The sequence below is a fragment of the Trypanosoma rangeli genome (assembly GCF_003719475.1).
Source record: "Trypanosoma rangeli strain AM80 chromosome Unknown Tra_15.4_contig_00147, whole genome shotgun sequence".
Classification (NCBI taxonomy): Eukaryota; Euglenozoa; class Kinetoplastea; order Trypanosomatida; family Trypanosomatidae; genus Trypanosoma; species Trypanosoma rangeli.
The window spans coordinates 17,387-35,087 of record NW_021705891.1 but is presented as its reverse complement, the minus strand read 5'-3'; the positions used below and the strand labels follow the sequence as shown (position 1 = coordinate 35,087).

Genomic DNA, 17,701 nt, shown 5'->3' with positions numbered 1-17,701 from the left:
GTTGTTCACCAGCTCCGCCTTGGTCATGCCAATACCGGTGTCCTCCACTGTCAGCGTCTTGTTTGCCTTGTCGGGGACCACGCGGATGCGAAGGTGGGGCTCGTCGCCCAGCACAGCCTGGTTCGTCAGACTCTGGTAGCGGATCTTGTCGCACGCATCAGACGAGTTGCTGATCAGCTCACGCAAAAAAATTTCCTTGTTTGAGTAAAATGTATTAATGATGAGAGACATTAGCTGATTAATCTCAGCCTGGAATGCGAAGGTCTCGGTCATCTTTACGGGGCTCTTTTTCTTGGGGTGTGTAATAGGCTGTATGCTTGCTCTTCCTGCTTATACTTGCCGCAGAATGCTGCTGGTGTTGTGTTACGAAAGACGTAGTTAGATGCTGGCGGCGCAAAAATAAAAAAAAGAGAAAAAGAAACACACACACGAAAAAAAGGGAAAATGCCAATAAAGAAGAAAAAAGAAAAAAATGGTTAGTGTGTCAGGTAGGTGTTGTAAGTTTGGCGTGGCTGTCTTCATTGTGTATTTTGTTGCGTGTGGAAAAAGTTTCACTTTTTAATTGCGTTAGGTGCTAGGATTTGCACCATATGTACATTGATGATAAGCTGGCGACCTCTTTTTATTTTTATTTTTTTTCTTTTCTGGCTTTGTGTATACCGATTCTTGTGTTTGTTCGAGTTGGTGCCGTCGGCAATCAAATTCCTGCGCTCCGGACGTAGTTATAAAGGTTCTTGCCATTGGCGTATTATAGGAGTATGTATATATAATGTTTATATATACACACATGTATGTGTGTGTACAAGTGGAGAGAGTGATTGAAATACGGATCTAGTGGATTGGTCAATGAAGGTTATGAGTGGTAAAAGAGTGGCGCAGAGATGCACCTCAGTATTGATTACGCCAGTAAAATGAAGTACAGAAAAAAAAACGTGAGAAACAAAATGAGTAAAAAAGGCCTGTGAGGAAACAGCTGCAGGGTCGGGAAGAAAAAAACGGTTACAGCATAAATCATCCAACCGCTGCCTTCCATTGTGGGCGTGTTAGCAGTCTTCTTAAGGCGCTATCGAAGTTCCTTTTCAAGCTGCGAGACGGGCGGTGGCGTGGAGCTTTTTGTTCGCGGTTGTTGCTTACTCGGAGCAAAGACGCGCCAAAACTTTAGAGTTTCCCCCTGTGCGGCGCAAATGCGTTCCATGTCTGGGGCAAGTGTGGGGCACAAAATATCTTCCTCGCAGTTTGGTGAGTTTAGTGTACCGATGAGGTGAAAATTATTGACCTGACGTATCTGGATATGCCCCTTCCCACTGTGGGACGTTGCCAACTCGTTGATACCAGGCGGTGACACAATGCCGCTGATAGGGTGTAGAGTGTTGATGGCTCGCGTGACAAAGTGGCTGCCCGTTGTGGGTCCTTCCTCGTCACTGCGTAGAACTGGCGGAACATTTGTCAGGGGAGCATGTGTGTCCACGTAACAAAGCATTCCATCCTGCCCGCCGGTGTACATCTTGCTGCGTTTGTCCGGGTTCCACAAAATACTATTCACAGAGCCATTGTGAACATGATCAAAGGCATAGCGAGGACTGCTATTGCGCCGCGCATCCCACACGCGTACGGAGCCGTCTGCAGAACCGGAGGCTAAGTAAAAGGGTTCTTCGGTACAGTAATGCAGAGATGTGATGGCGCTGGTATGGCCTTCGTATACAGAGGTCAGTGCGTGCTTGGCGCGAAGATCAAATACGTAAATACCGCCACATGACGTGCTAGTACCAATGGAAAGGAGTGGTCCATTCAGCGCAAGAAAGGTAATTTCTTCCTTCGGTGGAAGCCGTACACGCACGGTTCGCAGAAATTCTTCACTGCGGCAGTCATAAATTGCGGTCACACCATCATCCAGTGCAAGTGCTATACATGCACATCTATGCAACCAGTGCACAGCACGAATATGCATACTATCCTGTAACTGAACGACTAAGGAAGCTTGTGCCGTCACAGAGTCCCACCCATATAGGGAGTTCTTTAATCCAATGATAAGTTTGTTATTACTGCCCCAATGAAGGAGTTGTGTGGCATCTAATGGAAAATTTGGTGCATCCAGCACCCGTTCTGGGTTGGTAAAAATTACCCGCTGTGTCACTGGTTTACCGGGCCTAAGGCGCTTCATCAGCGTGTTCCCGGCTGGTGGAGATGCAAAAGGTGACAGGGAGAGTGCAGGGATTCCACCTGTGCCACAGCGGCGTGCACATGTTCTCCCAGCAGCTTCACCACGTGAGGACACACAGCCCCTACCAACAGCACGACTAATACCAGCAGAGTTTGACCGGGGTCCACGGCTACGCATGGCATCTGTGCTATCAAACCGTAGTACATCCCCACCAATCTTGCGATGCCTCAGTGTGTTTTCGTCACTTAGCTGTTCAGCAAGAACTTCGTTATAGATAGACATCACGTAGGATGAATCATCAGAGACAAAGGACTCGGAATGAACGCTGGAGTGAGACGTCACAGTAGAGTGCGGAAGTGGCAATCCCCCACTGCCGCTCCCAACTCCTACTCCACCTGCTGCAGCCGTGACAGAAGGCATGGGGAGTGTGGTCGTGCTGGCGCTGGTTAGGTTGTAGGCTGATACAGCCATATCCACTCCCTCACGCTGGGGAATGTGCCGCGACAAACGAACGGGCGGGGCATCATCGTCCCCTGGTGAGCGAAGATAAAGCTGCAGGGTGTTCGCCGAGAGCTCCTGCAGCGACATAGTTCCACTGGCGCGCGCGCGTCGCTTTCCAGAGGAACGACCGGAGGGGGTCGAGTCCAACTCCGCATATGCCCATTGCCGCATTTTTGCCCTGCCTCTTTATGTTTCTCAAACGTTCTATTTTTCTTCCTCCTTACCCGCACCGAGAGCAAACACACATAACGTTGGGAAGCAAAGCGTAATAAGCAACAAAAACAACAACAACAACAACAACTGGGAAAACATCAAACATCCAGGCATGCGCCACAGCCATGAGCAGAACAAACAAAGGAGAGCAGAAGAGCACTGAACATACGCGGCATCCAATCCTCCGCTCCCCACCTCACTCTCCACTCACCTGAGTGTGGATGAAAGTTACCGCCACCCCGTCAGATCCTTTCGCACCATCGGCTTATTTCTCTCATGCTTCCTCCCCAAAGACAAACCTAAAGCAAGGACAGTTGTCATGCTATCACACAACACCGTCACCATCAAATGTGCCAAGTCTCCATTCCCTCAAAAATTCTCCACATTTTTCCCTCCTTTTTTTCTTGTTGTGCTTTTTGTAAACTGTGATCCCTCCTTCCCGTTTCAACTTTTCGTTTTTGTCTTTTACGCTTTCTCACGGGGAGTTCTCCCGAGGAGGCACAATGGGATTGTACACGTCACGGCAGAGGGCACGCTGTCGCTCCTCAAGGTGCAAGCACAGGTGTCGCATGAGATGATACATCTGCCCATCGCCGTCCCCCGTCAACAACGCCTGAGAAAAAAAAGGAAATATGTCCCAGTAGTAGTCAGGCGGCACAAAAAAACCAAGACGTGCAAGCAATACCACCGCAAGCACATCCCCAGACAGAACAGAAACTAGTACGGGTTTAGCAGAATGTGTTAACATGTTTTTCACGGGGTGTAGAGGGCGGTCATCACGGTACTCAAAGAAATGCACAAACTGTTCAAAGTGTGTGTGACGCTTCTTCCATCGTTTCGAAATCTCTGTAAAAATCCGAGTGCGACTGTCACGAATCCAGTCAAATTTCAGCATCAAGTTAAGAGCCTGCCACTGTTCGTGTGCAGTAACACTAGGAAGCGGAAGGTGATATCCCTCCCCACAGAGATATTGTCGAATACGGTCCACCACAGCTGGATGTTGTTCGGCTAGTGTGCGAAGCCTCAAGGAGCTTTGGCGGGCCTCAAAAACCAAAGCCATCTGCAGCAAACTCCATACAACATCGCCTGATTGAAGCATCGCAGCCCCAAGCCGGCTACAGGCTGCACGACGCACTGAAGTTGCAACCACCTCACTAATAAAAGAACAGGCCTCCGGACCCCGCCAACACTGTGTGCAACACGGTTGCTTACTACGCATGGTGACCTCACGTTGGTCACGTGAAGCCGCGTGAGGATGGACGTTGCGCGCGAGACGCTGACCACTCCGCACCAACGAAGCCACATGAGCCACATCCAGCCACTCAATAGCGTAAGGACGGTTTAAAAGTGCGGCAAAGTCCGTCGGTGTGCGTAGGGTCGACTGGGCGTCAGTCAAAGGAGCAGAGGCAATGCTTTGGACAACAGTTAACTCGATATTTTTTAGTGTTGCGCGAGTGTACACCTGACGATTGACTTTAGCACGAGCAAACGTGGGAATGAAGGGTGGCGCGTCAGGATTCATCATCAGAGGCGGCGCCTACATGAGGAAGAGTAAAAAGAAGTAGAACATGGAATTAAGAGAAGTTGACAGCCTGCGAGTATCCATGGGCAAAGCCCCATCTAGCACGCAAAAAAAAAAAAAAAGACTGGAGGTATGCCAGTCAATTCCCGTTCTCGTTAACACTTTTTCATCTGCTCCCTTCAAATGTTCTTGACACCGTCTTATTAACTTCTTGTAATCTGCGCCGGTGCATCATCGCGAAAGAAAAATAAAAATATAAACAGAAGCAACGTCAACCAAACGACACTAAGTAGGAGCAGTGGAATAAGTAATATTTCTAGGCACCGTGGCAGCGCGGTGTTAGAGGGGGTGAGGGTGGGGGAGGCAAATGTTTTAGTTTGGGCCCCTTCTCGTGTGCGTGTGTGTTGCACAAGCATGGGTAATAATGTGCCCACAAATAGATGTAATATTTCCCTTCCAATCCACGACCCCTGTAATATACTTCTTATGTGTATTGTAACCCCCTTCCCCCTCCTCCTCTTTAACGGCGGGGCAACTCCTCCAAAAGGCTGCGCGGTAAAATATCCTCGACGCTCCGTATGTAAATGCAACTGGTTCAAAGAAAGATACACATACACATACGTGTTTGTATATATAGGCATATAAATATATAATACACTGTACTTTTTTTTTTTTGCTATTACCAACAAAGCACTATCTTTTCCCCCTAATGTGCTTTGTGGGCCACGACTTGATCTGGAAGAAACCGCCTCTGTCGCACCCACGGGGGCTTGAAGGTGTACATCATATGTCCATCATCGGTAATGACATCCCACCCTTCGGGAACCTTTCTTAAATCAAACATACGCACCGCCTCGTTTCGCTTCAAGGAGTCGTTCATATAACGCAGCAGCGTGTGCGTATTGCGCACTCGATCCCGTTTCATGTAAACAACGATGAGGTCCTCTGCGGTGGAGATGACCATTGGGGCTGTCTCGGGCCAGTCACGCACAACCGTACGGTAAATGGAAGCAACGCAATCACCCAACATGTAGCGTGTCGGCTTTTCTAGTGCTCGCCCACCACATGGAATAAACGGCCGTCCTAGCTGTTTGCTGTCATTCATAAACCGTTGCTGCCGCTCCATTTCGCGGTGGCGATCGTACGGATCCGAAACCGGCTGATAGGCAGTAAAGGGGTTTTCGTAGCGGCGGTGCCGCACATAGGCACTCGAAAGTGAGGAAGATAAATCCCCGCTATCCTTATATTCCTCATCTTCCTTCCCCACGTCTTCAGGTGGAACAATGGGGCCCGTGCGAGACGAATTTACTCCATGCCCTGACGGAGTTCTTCCATGTTGGGGCTCATCGTCGTCAACAAGTAGAATACCCGACATAGTCTCTACTACGCCACTTCTGCCGGGAGCAGCCCGCATCTGTGGAAACGCAGGTAAGTCAAAAACGTACAGGGAACCGCTTCTGCTGCATTTCTCGCTTTTCCCTAGTGTGGTGTAATGTCGCTCAGATTTCCCAGCTGGACACTTCGTGTTGCGAGGAGGCATTCTCAATGTAGGAATGCTTTCCCTTCTCATGGGTCTCTCCATTTCTTTTTCCCTCCGTGGTTCCTGCGCAAGAGACCCCACATTCCCCAAACAAAAAAAAAAAAGGAATTCCACCATGATTGGCTCTCAGAGAAAATTCAATGTCTGTACATGTTGACATTCAGGCTACGGCGGCAAAACAAAACGAACAGCAGCGGCCACAGTACCCCCCCCCCCTCGTTTCACAATAAAGACGCACCCACCCATCTTCAAGCAGCTTGGAATAGAAAGTTAGAAAAAACAACAACAACTCTCAAGTAATCAAAGAACCAGAAAGCATGCGCACACAAACACGGAAAACAAACCAATGCAAAATATGCATATATATATATATATATATATAAGGAGATTAATTGCCCAAGGACAGAGTATGCCTAGTAGCATTGTAACTTGTCACGCGTTCCAAGGTGTTGGGGACACTACTCAATACATTCATGTATACCTCCTCAAGATTGTTGTGATTGCATCCCTCACCCTCAAACCAATGATGGCCTACCGTGCTTTCCCTGTTGAGACGTTTCTGCGCCCGTCCGACGATCTTTGATAATCCCTCGGTACAGCTAAATGAAACACAACAGTGCCATTATTCCCGTGCATAATAGACACAGGACAGTCACCAACATTTCGTAGAAATTTTTCATTAGGAAGCATGCTTTGGAAACATAGGTAGCGTAGAAAGGAACAATTCACCGCATCCAAACATGAGGTAAAGGTGGAACACAGAATAAGCCCAGTAATGGCAAAATGATGCTTCCAAGCCAAGTAAGAGGCAGGCCCACCACCCATCAAGCGTCCCAATGAGAACAATGATAAACGGCCCAAATATGAAGACGATCAGTGAGTTCCTCAAATATGGCGACTGCATCTGCACAGACTCGCTCCTCTGTTGGCTCACGTTGACCCTTCGCCCTTGAAAAGCCATGCCACATTAGTCGGACACAACAATGTCAACTCTAACCGCGCGGCCCAAAGCTACCAGGGTGTCGTCTCAATTACCCAAGAAGTCCTCTGCGTTCCCATGGCAATAAAGAGTCATCAAGGGTCTGCTCAACCTTACAGAAGCACCTTGTAAAACACGGTATTTGGTGTGCAAATAGTGAATCACAGCATCCTCATGCTGAATAAGGCCTATCGTGCTTGGGCAAATTATGGGCAGCGCCTAATGGCAGCGGGATGGGCTAGATCAAAGACAAAGCGCCTTATCATTGCTAATGACATGACCACAACTTCGCCTCCACGCACACCAAAACCAATTTGCTCCTCCACTCCTCCCACCCTCACTGCCTTCTTTTTTATTATTTATTTAAATACAGGTAAAAACAGAAACAAAACCACACACACGCACAAAACAAAAAGTCCATATGTGCATGCACACATGCATAGACAGGGCAAGAGAGTGAGTGCGTCGAAAGCAACAAAAGCAAGTAGACAGATACACGCATCCTTCTTCTATTTTTCTCTTACCCTCAACTCCTTAGTCCCGTCAACCATCATGTTTGCTTCAGGTCTTTCCAGTCCTACTTCTGCTGCCCAAATCCTTTTTTTGTTGCCTTAAAAACTGTGATTAGAGACGTCAACTGATGCTCTTAGAGGCACACACACTCACACACGTTTTCTTCTCATGTTACACTTGAAGAAGAGATGCTACGAGAGAATCCTGCTGGATTTCAAGACGGAGCCGCTTCCTCGCTTCCTCATCTGCCGCATCTGAGTTAGTATCATTTACGTCACGTATGCATTTCGCATAGTAGGCAACCCGCTCACTAACTTCTGGGGAGGCAGAGGAGAGAAGTGTGTGGGCTCGCTTTTGTCCTTCATCCTGCTCAAAGGTTTCCAACTCTGCCGCCTTACACTTGGCGGATTGCACAACTTCCTCTGGAAGGTTGGCGAGCTGGGCAACATACAAGCCATAACTGCGACCACACGGCCCAGGCTCCAGATGATAAGAGAAGCGTAGTGTCCCTTCGACTGTGTTGACATCAGCACCAAAGTGCACATTCCTCACGTTTGTGTGGAGCCCTGCTAGCTGCGTCATCTCGTGAAAATGGGTGGAAAAGAGGAGTGCGGATCGAGCATTAACTGCCACTTCCTGTGCAATTGCCCAGGCCAAGCCAAAACCATCGTAGGTAGACGTTCCACGGCCAATTTCATCCACAATGGCGAGAGACTCCCGCGTAGCGGCGGCTAAAATGGCAGCCGACTCCAACATCTCCACCATAAACGTCGACACCCCTTGTGCAAGGTGATCCGTAGCACCAACGCGACACATGACAGCGTCCCTTGTAACAATATCCGCCAAATCGGCCGGTACAAAGCAGCCAGCCTGTGCAAGCACAACAGCTATCCCCACGCTCCGCATAAAAGTGGATTTGCCACCCATGTTTGGTCCCGTTATAATAAGCGCGTTCGCATTGTCAGTGAGTCGTACCGTATTTGGGACATATCTTGGCTGACGAAGTTCAACAAGCGGGTGACGAACGTTTACAATCGTGATGAGGCTTCCGTTGCTCCCTTCCTCCGCTGCTGTCATAGGTGACCGGATCGTTGGACGAACCATTGGATGTGGAGAGTCCTTCACCACAGTTGCCCAGGCCACAAAAACATCCAGCGCCGCAATTAACTCCTTTGCATCATCAAGGAGTGGCAGGTACGTCACCACAGTACTTACAAGCTTTTGTTTAAGATCCTGCTGGCGGGCATCGTAGGCTTTCCGAATGCCTTTGTGTTGCTCACTAAGCGAGGACAGCCGCTCGGAAACAAAACGCACACCATCCTTGGAAGTACTTACCGTGATAAGTTCCTTGCTTGTGCGCACCTGTTGATCCTCCTTGCGGGAGACACGAAAAACATACCCGTACGTTGTATGGTATTCACACTTTAATTGTTTTTCTGTCCATCCATACTTCTTCATCGCGCGCTCGTGTTCCTTGTTAATGTCCTTGACCACGCTTTTCCGCTGCTCCTCCAACTCTATTAGTTCGTCATCAAATTCAGGATTAATACGGGCGGTGTTTTCATCCGATAGATCAACAGTAGCTGTGATAAGGGTACGGAGGTTTCTGAAATTATCGTTAATGTCTTCTAGTGGTGCGACGTATTCATCCATCAGCAACCTTCCGCTTCGGCCAGTGTGGTGACTCCTCAACACCTGCACCGCCTGTGGAATGGTGTTTACAAACGTTAGAATAGACTGAATGTCTTTTAAAGCAATGCTGTGACGTTGAAGCTTGCGGTTCAGCCGATCCATGTCTCCACAACGTCGCAGCACCTGCGAAAGAAGAGCATCTCGCAAAATGGGATTTTCCACCATCATCTCTACGAGTGACAGACGTTGATCGATGTCCTCCACATTGCGTAGTGGTTGAAGTAACCACTGTCGCATCATCCGAGATCCCATGCCAGTGACGCAGCGGTTCAGCCACGAATAAACAGAAGTGGGAAGGGAACCACGTGCTTCTGGCTTCTGATGTATGATGTGCAACGCTTGTATTGCTGCGGTGTCCAGCTTCATAAAGGTAGATGGCACTGTGTGTTTTAGGTAAAAGGCACGATGATTTGTCGTGTCAAAGGCATCAATGTTATTTAATACAAGATGCTCAACCGCCCGGGATGCCAATGGACAGTTAGAAAGGGCAAGCCTACTCTCTGGCACACGAAGGATATCGTCAAGGGCGCTGAGAAAATTGCCTTTTACCACATTACCTTCCAACCGTCCCTGCTTCTGCAAAGGATCTTGCGAGAAGACAGCGCCGTTGTGCCTCCATTCACGGTACGCGACATTCGCGCGTTCGCACAACTGTTTTACCGCCTGTAGTGACTCTTCTTCGTGTCCACTGTCGATGACAGTCGCTGCAGCCCCGTCTTCCCTGCCAACACCGCTGCCTCTACCCCTGTTCAAATAGATGAGCTCCTTCAGGTTGCACTGCGCCACCAGCGCATCCAGACTGGTTAGCTGCAGTGTGTCGAGGTACTCCGCGTACGTAAGGGTCCGGAGTGTTGTGTTTAATGCGGCGAATCCCACCCGAACGCCCTGCCCGCCTGACAGCATGCACTTACTCGAGTTGCTGCTACTGGAGCTATTTTTTTCGAGAACAATTGCCCCCGTCGCCATCAACTGAATATCCGCCTCTTCAAAAGAAAAAAGTGTCGCCTCAAAGTCGGTAATGTTCCCAGGTGAGCCACGCTGCACGCATATGTAGGCCCCACCACCACCGGGTTGTCGTTCGTAATACTTCACGGAGACCCCCCGCAGCAGAAGGCTGTCACGGATGACCTCCTTCGCGATGCTGTCGTTCATCACCACCACCTCCACGCCGCCCCAGTTCTTCAGCACCGCAGTGGACCGGATATACTCCCGCGCAATGAAGCCAGCCCACGAGCCCAGCACGTAGCACCCCGGCGTTGAACCGCTCCGCGCAAAGATGTGGATGCACGCCTTGTCATCACCACCTGCAGCCGTAAACGCCTGCACTACGGACGCATCCCGTTCATCACTCATGTTATTGTTGTTGTTGTTTTTATTCTGCTTTCTTTTTTTCCGTCCACTATTCTGCCTTTCACCGGGACAAAAAAGCAAAAGGGCGAAGCAGCGACGAAGGAGTCTTCTACAGAACGACAAGCAGACACCCAGAGACGCAGCAAGACACCGATGCAAGCAGGGTTAATGACATTAATGACGTTGACACACCGAGAGAGGAAAAGGAAAAGGAAAAGGAAAAGAGAGAGAGCCCCGAGTTTCAACGAGGAACTGCCAATGAGGGGGAAAAAAAAGGTTTTTAGCAAAGCACGCAGAAAAAAATAAAATAAGAAATATGGAGAAGGGTCAAAATCGTGCCTGCATCTCCATCCGCCATTCAAGCCTGTCATGCAGAAAAAGAAAGACATGAGCAAAACAACAACAACGGTCACGCAACATTTACAGACGAGTCAACGCACATGCTCGGTAAAAAATATCGTCGGCAACTTCGGCTGTGCAACACTGCGTCGTTTCCAGGACGGCCAGTAAGGCATACAATTTGCTAAGCAAGACGCAATCCACATGCGCCGTGCACAAGAAAAGGTTTTCCGGTGCCAACCATTTTGACAATAAGGCGGCCACGACGTGAAGGCAATGTCACGTGTTGTACGACTATCATTCGAAGAGTTTTTTTTAAATGGAGATGTGCGACGCACGGAGAAGAAGATAAGTACAAAAATGGCGGAAAGCGTCCCCACCACGTAGAGCGCCAGAATGACCGCCGACCACCATGTAAGTTTCCCTCGCTTAGAAAAGCTGAAAAAGCCTTCAGGTTCAAGCTCTATCGGTGAGATTTCACTCACCGTCCGCGTCTCCATATCGATGATGGCGAGAGAAGCATTGTTGTTATCACTGTCGCCATTTGCGCCGTTGCCCACTTCCCCTTGTTCCCGCGAATTACTCATCGGGAGAACGCCAACACTTCCACGGCCTCAACACCACCACCGCCACCTTGTGTATTTATACGGAATGCAACCTGGAAAAAAAAAAAAGAAGAATAACCGCCATGGTGTTCCTGACAAGAATAACGGTTAACCAGCTGCAGCAGAAACCAAAGAAGGGAGTGTTGACGAAAAAAAAAAAAAAAGAAACGGCACACAAAATAATGAGTCATTACTCCCTCTTGTTTCGTGTTAACGTTAATTTTCACACACGCGGCAAATTGGGCATGTCCCCAGAGAACACACCACCAGCAGCGCCCGCATCACTACTTCGACAAGCATCATCTTCAGCAGGAAACATGTATGTGATTGCATAAGCCCGAAAGATCTGTTCATTTCGTTCACCTTTTTTCTCCCTATTTCTTTCGTACAATATGCATATATAGGTCCGTACGCTTGTGAATGTTTCTAATTTTTTTGTTTATTTTTTATTTTTTTTTCTTTTTTTTGTTGTCGTTGCTCTTGCTGCTCTTGTTTCCCTGAAGGAATTGAAAAGGTGCATCTTACACGCTGTAAACAGCACCTCCATCCATTCTGCCACTCCCTCTGAGCCTACGCCGTTCGATCAAGCAGACACGGGTGGCGGAAGAAGGGGTCGGTGATAGCTCCGCCTTTGCACACGCGTGTTTAGAACACTTCCTCGTCATTTTCATCCTCGTCGCCCTCTCCGGAGGGCGCTCCGTCGCGTTCAGGCAGCTGCAACCCAAAGATGGGCGTGCGCACCACGGGCGAAAAGGTGGGCATCGTAATGGCAGCACCCTCACCGATGGGATTCTCGCTGAGCAGGAAAAGACTCAACGCCATCCCCTGTCGCAACGGAGGGGATCCACCAGTTCAGCTTAGAGATCATCCAGTTTGCGCCGTGGTCAAAGAGGTGGTGCAGCTTCTGGTAAAAGTACATCTCCTCCCAGTTTGCCTGGGGGGCAGGAGGCCGGCCAAACATCATCGTGTGGGTAAGTGAGTGTATGTGTGCGTTCCTGGAGAGAGGGATATACCTATTGAATGCGGAAGCTGCCGCGGTCCAATGGAATAAAATGAAAGCACCAAAATCAAAAAAAGGAAAACATAATAATAATCAGAAGTGCACCACTTCACACGAGTAACGGCAGGATATACCTTGACGCATATGAATTTGTCTAGTCCCGTGGACTACAACCGGCGTTTTCTGTGCGAAGCGCCGACATCCCGATTCCCCCAACTCCCCCTGTCCCCACCCCTTCCCACACAGTTTAAGCGGTGGAAAAATAATAATATAATAATACTAATCAGATGTTAATTCTGAACTAAGATAAAGGCAAGAAAAAAATAAAAAAAAATCAAAATAAAAATAAAAATAAAAAAAAACCTGCCGTCTCTCTGTACTTATGTTTGTAGTGGGAGTCTTTGCAGCAGCAAGTCGATGGTATGATGAAGGCGGACTTCCATAGCAGTCAGGTTGACTCACATCGGTGTTGGCATGTGGGATAGAAGATGCGCATACAGCTCCTTTGCAAATTGCACAACATCAAAGTGGGCATCACTTACCATGTGATCAAGCGTGAATGATTCTCCCATAAGGGAGACACCCGCAAGGAAGTTCAAAGAAGCATCGCAGAGCGCAATCGCCACCACAGCATCGACAAGTGCGGTAGAGTCATAATTCTCTCTCATTTTCGCACCACAGGCACAAGCCGATGCGACAGTTGTTCGCATCTCCCCATGTCTTTCGCTAGGATGAACTCTCTGACGTAGCAGAGCATGGGCACATGTGAGTTTCACCAAGGTCGTCATCATGCTAGCATCCACAGCCTCTGCACAAGTGGCTTTCGCTGTAAAGAAAAAAGAATAAAGCAGAGACGCACATGCGGGGGATATCTGCGGCAAAGTAGGTTCATCTACAGATGGCTGCAGCGCCAACCCGCACCACGCCTGCCATTGATTTTTAAAGAGACACATGTGATCAAGTGTGACCGTTTCAAACCGCCCATTACCTGCGGTCTTGTTTGAGAGCAGTTCAAGCATCGCCAAATGATCATCCTCTACGGGGCCGGTGGGGGAGGTTGAGGGTAGATGAATGACGACGTCGCCCCGCTCCATAAAAAAAAAAGTTGACGATCCTGCACCAGCATCGATTCCTGCGTCATTCCAATAAACGCCACAGCAGCTCGACATCCCACGCGCTGACCCCCTTCACGCACCACAACATGCTTGTGTTGTTTAATAATGCCTTGTATCGCATGCAAGGCTGAAACAGTAATAGCATGTAACGAGGGTGCAAAAAGGACCCGTTGGGAAGCCATATTGAGCAGTCCCCCACGTACACACTCGATGTGGCGTCCAACCTCAACAGTGACAGGGATGCTCACCTGCGACGTGGCTATTCTGGTATATGTTGGGAGAAGTGCACCCTCGTTACCGTGAATGAGAGGCATCACTATATTTGTTTCTGAAGCCAATGCCAACAAAAACGTCTGCAGGACGAAAATACTATCGGATGGTCCCACCACGGAGGCTGCAATGGAGTCAACCTGTACCGTTGCGGATGTGAAAACAATGCTCACAGCTGCCCACAGCGCTGTAGGCAAGGCAAATACTCTTGAAGCTGCCAAGAGTGCTTCAACTCGACATGAACCGTTCGGTTCTCTTTCGTGTGAAACTCCACCAGACCCTCTAGCCAAGGCAAAGGCAGCTGCCCCTGCTACGCTTTCCCAGCTGCATCGTGCCTGAAGAAAAGCCGCCGCTTCCCACTCGTGCTTCACTGCAAAGATACTCTCAACTTCTAGCGAAAAGGAAGGATAGGTTGCAGAAGCTGCTGTTGTCATAAATGTATCCTGCAACCAGGGTGAAGCAAAATTGGCGGTACGAACAGCACGGGCTTCGATCACAAGTTGTCCAGCCGACGCAATGGAGGAAGAGGAGGAGGAGGCAGCAGCGAATGTACAGCGACGCCTAGAGTACAGCGCCGTGCCCATCTGACCACACGCCACTTCTAGCAGACCCAATACTTGAATGCGTTCCCCAACAACGGCTACAGCACGCAGCTCAGTGGGCGGTAGAAGCGAAAGATCCAGCCAAAGCGGTAGTTGGCCGACCACGCCATTGTGGTTGTAAAGCAACGGTTGAAATTCCAGCATGGGCGCTGGATCCGAGGATTCCCGGTTGAGGAAAAACACACCTGTAATCTGGCCGATAACATGAATCCACTGCTCTGCTCCTATTGATGCGTCACTCGGTAGTTGAAAAGGCGAGCGCTTCAGGTGGGGTATGAGACAACTGGGAAATGCGTTCAGTGCGCAGTAAACATTTATATTCACGGTTCCTTTTTCTACCGCCTCCCAAAAATCACATGGCCATTGTGCAGTCCACGCACATATGGAACATTCACGGCCGGCATCTGAAGCAACGTTCATCGGCGATGGACTCTCTGCACAAACATGATGGCAAAGCCCCCGTGGTGGAATGTGAAATTTGCTTGAAGACGACAAAAACAATGCGCTTTCTTCGCGGAGCCAATGCATCAACTCTTCCCCCAATATATCGTCCAGACGCCGCGGGCACTCCAGCAGAAGTGTGCCCAGTGCCGGATACTTCGACGCCACCTCCATAAAACACATCACGAGACGCAGCCGCAACGGCCCAGAGGGCACTGCCGTGTGGGGTGCGTTGCTGTCGCTGGTCAGAGCCAGCAGTGAGAGCCCTGAGAGCAACTGCCCCTGCAGACTTTCGCCATCAAGGAGAAGAAGTCGCGTTTCGTTCCGTTCCCAATGGGGGGAAGACCTTGTCGACACCATGGAACAGCCAGTCACCTCAAGTGAGAAAAGACAGAGTCGAACAACACGCACAAAGAGAAAATAAGAAAGAGGGAGATATATATATATATATATATAATAATAATAATAATGACCAGCGTCAGGGAGAGGCTGACTAGGGAAAAAAAAGGCATGTAGACAGAGAGTGTCTTGCAGCAGTTTATTCTCGTTCTGGCGAGGCCACGACTGTGGTAGAATGAATTCAGAAGGAAGTAGAGGTGGAGGAGAAAAACTTAAAAATACAAATACATCCATACAACAAAAAAAAAACGCAACGGCAAACATGCCAGCAAAGCCGCAGTAGGTTTGCAGCCACGTTCCCACTGGGCAAGTACCAGGCACTGCATCAATGATAATCATAACGATACAGCAGCTGTGTCCAGGGAAAAGTCTCCGTGGTAGAAGAGGACAACACAGGAAACACATACCCAAAAATAACAAAAATAACATGAAGAATGTACATCAAAGGTCTAACTCAATCCAGCCAAATAGCAATAACTGCTTGTGCTGAGGTCCAGCCGCCTCTTTTCCCCGTCGTGTGACTGGGAACCGCATCCCCTGAAAGGGATGTGTGCTTCCAATTGCGAATGCAAATTGCTGCGGTACGCTCCGTGTAACATCTCGCATTCCAAATGCGCACAACATCCAACCCGCGGTAAATCACCGTTACCACTTGCCGAGGGTTCCACGACACGATGCTGAGGATCAATGAGAGGTACAGGCGGAGTCGAAAGCATACCTCAGGAGGGAGACGGCGCAGCATCGCATCGCATGCCCGCACTCTTACTGTAAACTCATACTTCCCCATCAACTGCTTCACACGGGGTGTGTCATGAGCCACATGGACAGGACTCATTGCAGGTTTCCTCGTATCATGATGCTTCCGCCGAGCAGGCGCACGGCGGAGGCAGTAAAACATGCAAAGAAGAAACACAACCACCAGTAAAGCGATGACACTACTGTTCAGCTCAGCGCGCACCAGGCTGAAAACAACATTCATCAGAATGGTGCCAAAGTAAATGCCTATCGCTTCGTATGAGGACGCACCAACATAAAAAATGGCGCAAAACACAAAGCAAAGAAAAAGAGAGCAAACTGGCATAACCAAAGGTTAAAATGAATCCCCCCCCCCAATAAATAAATAAATAAATAAATAAAGCAAGCACCCCCATTACCCATAGGTGTATATATATATATATATATATGCAAAAAAAAGTGCTGTGACATATGTCCATTGGGTGCACCTTTCCTCTTTTCATTCAGTACGTGCGTGGCGCATTGCCTCCGGCTTCACACTTCACTTAGAAACTGTTGCCGTGGAAGCGTGGCATGGCCTCGCACACACACCCTCCCCGCCGCCTCCTCCCATCTCATTATCGGGGACCACCGCCTGGTAGGGTATATCATGCCAGCACAGTTCATCCACAAGACGCCGTCGCATCTTTTTCCCTTTGGCCGCTAAACGTGCGCTCTTCGGGCCACCCTCGCAAGCGATCTCAGCGTTGTCCAGGCGAAACATTTCATTGCGTGCACGAACAACAACGACGTCCGTCAGCTGTGCCACGCGCAGCGTCATGTTGTATGTCTGACAGCTCTCAGGTGTGGTGTCTCTGAACATGGTGGGGGGCGCAACACCCGAGAAAACGTCACGCGGTGGAAGAAGGGGACGTTCCATTAAAACCACATGATCAGCGGAGATGTCTGTAGAGAGTGCCTTGGGTGACGGGGATGTGGTGGGGAGTCGAACCCAGGCCCGCCGGGCTACAGTGAACCAACTGATTAGCTCGTGAAGTTCGGCAGAAAACACAGACTCCTCAAGCAAGGGTAACCGTTGATGAAGCTCATATCGAAACAAATCCTGCCCACTCCGTACACTTTGTTTCTCACGCTCCGTAAGCAAAGCCGCATCTCCGCTCCTTCCATTCATCTCAGTCTGACATAACTTCGACCAGAGTTTTTCGGTGACTGCCAGCTCTGCGCAACGCAACAAGGATGGAAGGAGATAGGACCACGTACAGGCGGCATGTCGGTACTGCTCGGACCCAGACTTGGCTCCTTCGCCCACAGCGTGGGCCATGAGCTTCTTGTAATGCAACTGGCCGCTTTCTGGGGAGGTAGCCTGGCTGCCGTGGCGTAGCCCGCGCAGCTGGCCGAGGGTCCGCCCGTTGTGGCGACGGGCATCCGAGTTTACAAAGAGCAGATCGCCTCTGCCTGAACGACCATGAAAATAACGTGAGGAGGTCAGGCATGACAGCGGCAAGTAAAACGCGGCGGATGCAGCGAAACCCTCGGCAAAGACGCGGCGCCGGAGGTGAGCAAAGCTCCTGAGCCGCATAGCGCCAGCGGTAAATAAGACGGCAAAACAAGGCAGAAACAAAAATAAAACACAGCCGAACCCAAGCAATGTATAGTCTCCCACAATGAAAGGTGGGGAAAGAACTGGAAAAAAAGAAAAAAGAAAAGAAAAAGAAACGAACGAC

General features: G+C 49.5%; 10 protein-coding genes and 2 pseudogenes across 10 annotated transcripts in view, besides 13 other annotated features; all 12 read right to left on the bottom strand.

The window, feature by feature from the left end:
- TraAM80_04834 (heat shock protein 85) overlaps window positions 1–273 on the bottom strand; it is a gene marked incomplete at both ends in the record, with an annotated part of 336 nt that extends 63 nt beyond the window's left edge. The window contains one exon of the mRNA XM_029381745.1: window positions 1–273. This exon is cut by the window's left edge and continues 63 nt beyond it. Coding sequence (XP_029238424.1) covers window positions 1–273 — 273 coding nt within the window.
- A 122-nt stretch (window positions 274–395) lies between these two features.
- Window positions 396–473: a microsatellite.
- A 146-nt stretch (window positions 474–619) lies between these two features.
- Window positions 620–644: a microsatellite.
- Window positions 645–1,063: 419 nt separating this feature from the next.
- Window positions 1,064–2,833, bottom strand: TraAM80_04833 (putative WD40 repeat protein; the record flags this gene model as incomplete). Its single annotated transcript, XM_029381744.1, has 1 exon — window positions 1,064–2,833. The coding sequence occupies one exon, from the start codon at window positions 2,831–2,833 to the stop codon at window positions 1,064–1,066; it is 1,770 nt and encodes a 589-aa protein (XP_029238423.1).
- A 102-nt stretch (window positions 2,834–2,935) lies between these two features.
- Window positions 2,936–2,963: a microsatellite.
- A 387-nt stretch (window positions 2,964–3,350) lies between these two features.
- TraAM80_04832 (uncharacterized protein) lies at window positions 3,351–4,400 on the bottom strand (the record flags this gene model as incomplete). The annotated part of the gene is made up of 1 exon (XM_029381743.1): window positions 3,351–4,400. The coding sequence occupies one exon, from the start codon at window positions 4,398–4,400 to the stop codon at window positions 3,351–3,353; it is 1,050 nt and encodes a 349-aa protein (XP_029238422.1).
- A 703-nt stretch (window positions 4,401–5,103) lies between these two features.
- TraAM80_04831 (uncharacterized protein) lies at window positions 5,104–5,967 on the bottom strand (the record flags this gene model as incomplete). The annotated part of the gene is made up of 1 exon (XM_029381742.1): window positions 5,104–5,967. One exon carries the CDS (start codon window positions 5,965–5,967, stop codon window positions 5,104–5,106), a length of 864 nt encoding a protein of 287 aa, XP_029238421.1.
- A 323-nt stretch (window positions 5,968–6,290) lies between these two features.
- Window positions 6,291–6,319: a microsatellite.
- An 18-nt stretch (window positions 6,320–6,337) lies between these two features.
- On the bottom strand, window positions 6,338–7,183 carry TraAM80_04830 (serine peptidase; annotated as a pseudogene).
- Window positions 7,184–7,291: 108 nt separating this feature from the next.
- Window positions 7,292–7,331: a microsatellite.
- Window positions 7,332–7,600: 269 nt separating this feature from the next.
- TraAM80_04829 (putative mismatch repair protein MSH2) lies at window positions 7,601–10,474 on the bottom strand (the record flags this gene model as incomplete). Its single annotated transcript, XM_029381741.1, has 1 exon — window positions 7,601–10,474. One exon carries the CDS (start codon window positions 10,472–10,474, stop codon window positions 7,601–7,603), a length of 2,874 nt encoding a protein of 957 aa, XP_029238420.1.
- Window positions 10,475–10,669: 195 nt separating this feature from the next.
- Window positions 10,670–10,695: a microsatellite.
- A 207-nt stretch (window positions 10,696–10,902) lies between these two features.
- On the bottom strand, window positions 10,903–11,397 carry TraAM80_04828 (uncharacterized protein; the record flags this gene model as incomplete). Its single annotated transcript, XM_029381740.1, has 1 exon — window positions 10,903–11,397. The coding sequence occupies one exon, from the start codon at window positions 11,395–11,397 to the stop codon at window positions 10,903–10,905; it is 495 nt and encodes a 164-aa protein (XP_029238419.1).
- A 167-nt stretch (window positions 11,398–11,564) lies between these two features.
- Window positions 11,565–11,583: a microsatellite.
- Window positions 11,584–11,845: 262 nt separating this feature from the next.
- Window positions 11,846–11,885: a microsatellite.
- Window positions 11,886–12,063: 178 nt separating this feature from the next.
- On the bottom strand, window positions 12,064–12,493 carry TraAM80_04827 (hypothetical protein; annotated as a pseudogene).
- Window positions 12,494–12,673: 180 nt separating this feature from the next.
- Window positions 12,674–12,777: a microsatellite.
- Window positions 12,778–12,873: 96 nt separating this feature from the next.
- TraAM80_04826 (uncharacterized protein) lies at window positions 12,874–13,434 on the bottom strand (the record flags this gene model as incomplete). Its single annotated transcript, XM_029381739.1, has 1 exon — window positions 12,874–13,434. One exon carries the CDS (start codon window positions 13,432–13,434, stop codon window positions 12,874–12,876), a length of 561 nt encoding a protein of 186 aa, XP_029238418.1.
- A 17-nt stretch (window positions 13,435–13,451) lies between these two features.
- On the bottom strand, window positions 13,452–15,203 carry TraAM80_04825 (uncharacterized protein; the record flags this gene model as incomplete). The annotated part of the gene is made up of 1 exon (XM_029381738.1): window positions 13,452–15,203. The coding sequence occupies one exon, from the start codon at window positions 15,201–15,203 to the stop codon at window positions 13,452–13,454; it is 1,752 nt and encodes a 583-aa protein (XP_029238417.1).
- A 75-nt stretch (window positions 15,204–15,278) lies between these two features.
- Window positions 15,279–15,311: a microsatellite.
- Window positions 15,312–15,696: 385 nt separating this feature from the next.
- On the bottom strand, window positions 15,697–16,323 carry TraAM80_04824 (uncharacterized protein; the record flags this gene model as incomplete). The annotated part of the gene is made up of 1 exon (XM_029381737.1): window positions 15,697–16,323. One exon carries the CDS (start codon window positions 16,321–16,323, stop codon window positions 15,697–15,699), a length of 627 nt encoding a protein of 208 aa, XP_029238416.1.
- A 30-nt stretch (window positions 16,324–16,353) lies between these two features.
- Window positions 16,354–16,379: a microsatellite.
- A 26-nt stretch (window positions 16,380–16,405) lies between these two features.
- Window positions 16,406–16,426: a microsatellite.
- A 92-nt stretch (window positions 16,427–16,518) lies between these two features.
- On the bottom strand, window positions 16,519–17,556 carry TraAM80_04823 (uncharacterized protein; the record flags this gene model as incomplete). The annotated part of the gene is made up of 1 exon (XM_029381736.1): window positions 16,519–17,556. One exon carries the CDS (start codon window positions 17,554–17,556, stop codon window positions 16,519–16,521), a length of 1,038 nt encoding a protein of 345 aa, XP_029238415.1.
- A 108-nt stretch (window positions 17,557–17,664) lies between these two features.
- Window positions 17,665–17,693: a microsatellite.
- Between the last annotated feature and the right edge of the window lie 8 nt (window positions 17,694–17,701).